Source organism: Dipodomys ordii, unplaced genomic scaffold, assembly GCF_000151885.1.
Source record: "Dipodomys ordii isolate 6190 unplaced genomic scaffold, Dord_2.0 Scaffold1, whole genome shotgun sequence".
Lineage (NCBI taxonomy): Eukaryota > Metazoa > Chordata > Mammalia > Rodentia > Heteromyidae > Dipodomys > Dipodomys ordii.
The window spans coordinates 8,950,471-8,956,470 of NW_012267217.1; the positions used below are offsets into that span (position 1 = coordinate 8,950,471).

The 6,000-nt window shown below is 31.1% G+C and overlaps 1 protein-coding gene across 2 annotated transcripts in view; it reads left to right on the forward strand.

Moving 5' to 3' along the window:
• Klhl1 (kelch-like family member 1) overlaps window positions 1–5,525 on the forward strand; it is a 249,553-nt gene extending 244,028 nt beyond the window's left edge. The window contains exons 10-11 of one of the 2 annotated variants that reach the window (XM_013028584.1): window positions 1,821–1,992; window positions 5,375–5,468. In XM_013028584.1, coding sequence (XP_012884038.1) covers window positions 1,821–1,992; window positions 5,375–5,434 — 232 coding nt within the window. In that variant the 3' untranslated portion in view covers window positions 5,435–5,468. Of the gene's footprint in view, window positions 1–1,820; window positions 1,993–5,374 lie in introns of both variants that reach the window. The other variant, XM_013028661.1, reaches the window with a different exon arrangement.
• Window positions 5,526–6,000: the final 475 nt, after the last annotated feature.

Here is a 6,000-nt window from a genome sequence, read left to right on the forward strand (position 1 = left end):
TTATGTATTCATTATTGTTTTATTTTTTAGTTTGTCTTTCACACACTGAAAAATTCAGTCCTTTATTTGTTAAATTTTCCATAATCTCCATGGTATTGTTTGCATCTTATGGTATCTTTTTATTTATTTTTAAGTTCTATTAGCTCTATTTTATTTTTATTTCTTTTTAATTTATCATTTATTAACTTGTTATCCACTTCCAAATGGTTTTGGAAAAGGTTTAAAATTTTTGAAGATTCTGACAGTCACAATGTCATTTATTTTGTGCCTTTCTCTGTTATGATATTTTGCCTTTATTAACTCAAAGATGTAAAAGTAAATCTTTTGATACTTGAGAGGCCAATCTGTAGGGATTGAGGTTAAGCATAGTTTGGGAAAAACAAAACGAATAAAAACACATGAGACTATATCAGAAAATAATGTCAAGGAAAAAAACTGAGGATGTGACTAAATTAGTAGAGCAACCTAAGGCCCTGAGTTCAAAGTTCAGTACTGTCATGAAAATGACATGAATGGACTGAGCAGTCTATATACTTCATGGTCATTCAGAGGAACTAACCCAGTATCTTATTTTCTACATGTCATCTTAACAGAGAAAAACCTTCAAATCATGGTGAACAAATGCCAGTAATGTTTTTGCTAATACTATATATATATCTATATATACATATATATATACTATATATATATGGATATATATATATATAGTATATATATATGAACATATTTCAGATACGTAGTGTCTAATTATTTTCAAGTTTTTTCAAGTTTTTTGAACTGAAGAGTTTTTCAACTATTAGCTGCAAGGATAATTTTTCTTTTGTTTCCTTTTTCCTTGATTTTAATGGCTCTTGGTTGAAAATTTTAACTGCTAAAATAGAATTGCGTTAGGAAAACAAACTAAAGTGCAGTTCACTGCGTTTAAAAGAAAACATTTCATGTTTTTTAATGTATTTTTAATTTTTTAATTTTTATTTTTTTGTTGGTCATAGGGCTTAAACTCTGGTCTTGGGTGCTGTACCTGTACTCTTCAGCTCAAGGCAAGCACTCTACTGCTTGAGCCATAGTGCCACTTCTGGTTTTCTAGTGGTTTATTGGAGAGGAGTCTCATGGACTTTCCTGCCCGGGTTGGCTTTGAACTGTGATCTTTAGATTCAGCCTCCTAAGTAGCTAGGATTACAGGAGTGAGCCACCAGCACCCAGACACTTCACATTTTTATTGTAATTTATAGTTTCTGTTTTGCTTTCTTAATATCATTTTTAAAAATTTGGTATCTGAAATAGTAACTGCAAGTTCATAGTAAAGGGGTAGTATAATCATTAATGATTTAATCTCTATGATTTTACCCTTCAATATCTATAACTGTATGTATATACACACACATATATATAGGTATATGTACTCAGATATGTACTCAGATATACATATTTGTGTATATACAATTAGATGCTTCCAAAAATGAATTAATTTGTTGTTGTTAAACAAAAGATCCTGGCTGGCCTCAAAATTCTGTCCAGCAGATCCTAGCCTTCTTTATACTATGCGTTGCAGGTATGAACCAGCAGTGATCAGCTAAATTATATCTTTCTCAGTACAATACTGTCTCATAATTTCTTCAATTTTGTCATACTGTATACTGGATTCTTCTAAATGTTATTTTTCATAAGTTCTTCTAAATGTTACACTTTCAAATGTTATTTTTGTACACATTTTCTTTTATATAAAGCTTAGGTTCATTTTTTACATGGACTATTTTTAAAGAGTACCATTTATGAAGTAAAGCATGAATATGATTAGAGTATGTTGTGTCCTATTTTAGATATGATCCCAAAACAGACACATGGACCATGGTGGCTCCATTAAGTATGCCCAGAGATGCTGTAGGGGTTTGTCTCCTTGGTGATAGGCTATACGCTGTTGGTGGCTATGATGGACAGACATACCTTAACACTATGGAGTCTTATGACCCACAAACAAATGAGTGGACACAGGTAAGATTTTCATCAAAATAGATTTTTTTAAGTATAGTATTTTTATTTACTAGTATTGGTGCAAAATGAATAAAAATGAAGTTTTATCTAGTCAAATTACATGAAAACCTGTGGTTGATTTTTTCTTATATCTTAAGTTTGAGAAACAGTCATTAAATTGTGTTTTATGTATTTTTTCTTATGCTTGCAATAATTTAATAAATGATATTTCAAGAAGTATTTATGCTTCAATGGAATTTCTACTTCATTACTAAACATCATTAAACAAAGATGAATGAAATTTGCATCACCCGAAATGCAAAGCAAAGAAAAGTGAAGTGTGGTTATTTATATGAAGCACAAAAGTTTGGATAGCTAGTTTCAGGAAAAGTGGTATAGTAATATAGGAGACTGTCATATCATAGGCAAACTTTTATTTTTTTTTGTTTGACTGTGTTTATTTGATCCACTTTTCCCTAGTACCAAGAAATGTTCCTTTTTTAGGGCAATTGATAAAATCTTTAAGTGGTAACCTTCATATCCATAAATTATTATTATTATTTTATTTTATTTGTATTTTATTTTGTTGTCAGTTGTGGGATTTGAACTCTGGGCTGATTGCTGTTCCTCAGCTCTTCAGAGCACTCTACCTCTTGAGCCATAGCACCACTTCCAATTTTCTGCTGGTTTAGTGGAGATAAGAGTCTCACAGACTTTCCTGCCTGGGCTGGCTTTGAACCACATCCTCAAATCTTAGCTTCCTGAGTAGCTAGGATTACAGGTGTGTGCCACCAGCACCCAACTAAATGAAATAATTTTATACAAGTTCTTTAAAAAAATATAATCAACCAAGAGTTCTTAATATCCTCTCCTAAATAACTTGCTGAGTTATTGACAATTATTTTACCCAGAAAGAATGTATTGACTTCTCATATGAGATAATCATATGACATTTTTTTCTTGAATCCACACTGCCGTAGAGAGTTGTGATGATCTCTAGAATGTAGCAGGATTTGTGTTGGTGTTGGGGTAAAGAAGTGAAGAATCAGAAAGCAAGGCAGTGTACTTAAAATAAAACTACTTTAAAGTGCTGTATAGCAACCTAGATTGAGTTGCCATTAGATAAATTCCTTGATTTGTATCTTTTTATTCAACTCTTTTTTTCTTCTAATTTTCAAAATTTCCCACAATTTCTACTATTTCTCTTCTTAGTCAGAAAACAAAACAAAACAAGATACTTTTCAGATACATAAAGAGTTTTTAAGAATGTACCCTTTCTGATTGGAGGACATTACTGGATAAATATATGAATGGAATGATGGAAGATGTAATGACTTGACTTTACTAATCAAGTTTATATTGTAACTAAGGTTTTTGACAAAAATCTTAAGACTATATAAAATGATTAAAATAAATTTAAAGATAGTTAACATTATAAATGTACACATATTCATAGATTAATTCAACTTTTATGTTTTTTTTCTTTCATGTGATTGTTTCTAACACATTTAAATAAGTTTTTTATTGTGAAAATATTGTACAGAGGGGATACAGTTGACTGAACAAGGTGATGAGTACATTTCTTATAAAGCATTGTTGCCTCCTTTGTTACTACTTTGCCAAAGTTTTGAATCAGCTCGAATAATTTGGGAGTGGAGTCCATAGGATTCTTGAAATAGAAGATCATACTATCTGCACAGAGTGAGAGTTTTACATCATCTTTTCCTATTTGGATCCCCTTTATGTTTTCATCTTGTCTTATTGCTGTAGCTAGACATTCTAATATTAAATTGAAGAGAAGTGGAGAGAGTGGACATCCTTATCTGCCTTCCTGAGTTAAGAGGAAATGGCTTTAGTTTTTCACCATTAAGTATAATGCTGGCTGTAGGTTTGTCATATTCAGCCTTATTGTATTGAGGAATGTTCCCTGGATTCCTAGTTGTTTTTTTGTTTCCAGAACCTTCATCATAAAGGGGTGTTGGATCTTGTCAAATGCTTTTTCTGCATCTATTGAGATAACTATGTGTTTCTTATCCTTGTTCTTGTTGATGTGATGAATTATATTAATTTGATTTGCATATATTGAACCACCTTTGCATCCCTGAAATGAATCCTGTAGGCCCAAAGAAACATAGGTCCCATGGTTTCCCTTATTTGCAAAAACTAGTATAAGTCTGAGACAAGCAGAAATGGTCAGATAAGTTCATGTTAGGTAAAATGAATCCCAAGATAAGGACTCATTTTTTTTTTTCTTTCTTGCTATGGTTTCTAACATATTTGTAAGGTACTATGTGATTTCTTTGTTGCTTTTTATGTCCCTCCCCCATGGTATAACCCCTGTTTTCACTGTATTTGATGTTGGTATAATTTGTGGAGGGGAAGGGAAAAAACAAATTGTTTAAATAGGGATACAGGTGGATCCATTGCAACAATGAGATGTACAAAACTTTTGTCGAAAAACGAACTTTACAACTTTGGTGTGGGGTGGGGGAGGGGCTGAGGTGGGAGAGAGATGGGAAGGGATGGTAATGGGAAACAAAGGAGGAAGCAACAACGCTTGATAAGAAATGTACTCATTATCTTGCTCATGTAACTGTAACCCCTCTGTCAATATTTTCACAATAAAAAAGAAAATGTGTCATAATATTTCATATGAAAAATTGTTATTAGAATTTTAGCTTATCTCTAAAGAATACATTTTCATTGGGAATTCTTTAAAATTATTTTAATATACATCTAAGCATTTTATGTGTGGTGCTTTTAAAGTATCTTTTCTCATTTCAGTGATTGCCATAATTAAAAAAATATTATGCCCTACAGTCATTGATATTCTATGCCTGACAAAACATTGAAGCTACTTCCTTGCATTTCTGTCTCAAATGAATGAATAATATATTTAGTTCAACATACTATCTGGGGAAATAACTTGAAAATGATCGCAGAAAGTACAATAATTATTACTGTAAAAATAAATTCCAAGTTGTCATTTTGAAATATTTAAAAAATGCAAAAAAAATCTATGCAAACATCAGACTTATAACATATTGGGAAAGTTTTCTGTAGCTAGTTGTCTTTACTAAAGTGCTGTCATTTTTATTACTGTTGTGATTATTACTATTAGTATTATAAATCCCTTAAGTTATTGTAGGTTTTACAGTTTGTTTCTGGTTATTAATTTATTTGTTTATGATGAACAGGGGATTATAGTTACAGTACTTTTTAATACATAAATCAATTAATTTTGAAAATATAGTTTTCAATAATTTTATTGTAATTCTTGTGAATGAAATTACATGATGTAAATATATTTATTGTGATAATGTAAAGAATATTATAAATAGTAATTTTATATTTTGATATAATTATACAAGTTTGTCTCAATTTGTCTTTTTCTTTTCAACAGATGGCTTCCTTGAATATTGGGAGAGCAGGTGCTTGTGTTGTAGTCATCAAACAACCTTGACTTCTTTTCATTTTATTTGGAGGGAGTTTATTTGCCACAATGGTTATTTTTATATCATTTGGAGAGAAATAAGAAGTTTCTGAGATGAAAACTCTTCAAGAGCAAAGATTTCTGTGGACATACATGTCAAGAGCAGTATTGTATCAAGCAGAATTATAAGAAAGGATAAAATAAAGAAACACTGGAACTTGAACATCTGGCCACATGATAGTTCAGGAATGGTTATTGATAATTTGTTCTGTATTATATCATACAACAACTAGAGTTACCAAAGTTTTGCTTCTCTTGAGTATTATAAAGAAGTGGCCGCTGTTTATCATATGGATAAATTCACCATGACCAGTCATGACTGTTTTATGGTTTGGGGCAATATCCAACTGACTGTCAAAAGCAGAAGCTATGATATTTCATCTCAGACAATCTGATTGGTTTATTAGATGATGGTAACATCAGAAAGCAGAATAATGTTTTATTGAAACAACCTGCTTCTTTGTCATTTTCCTCACTGATGAGAATATGTAGAGAAACAGATTCATGCTAATATCTTGCATTCAGAAACAAACTCT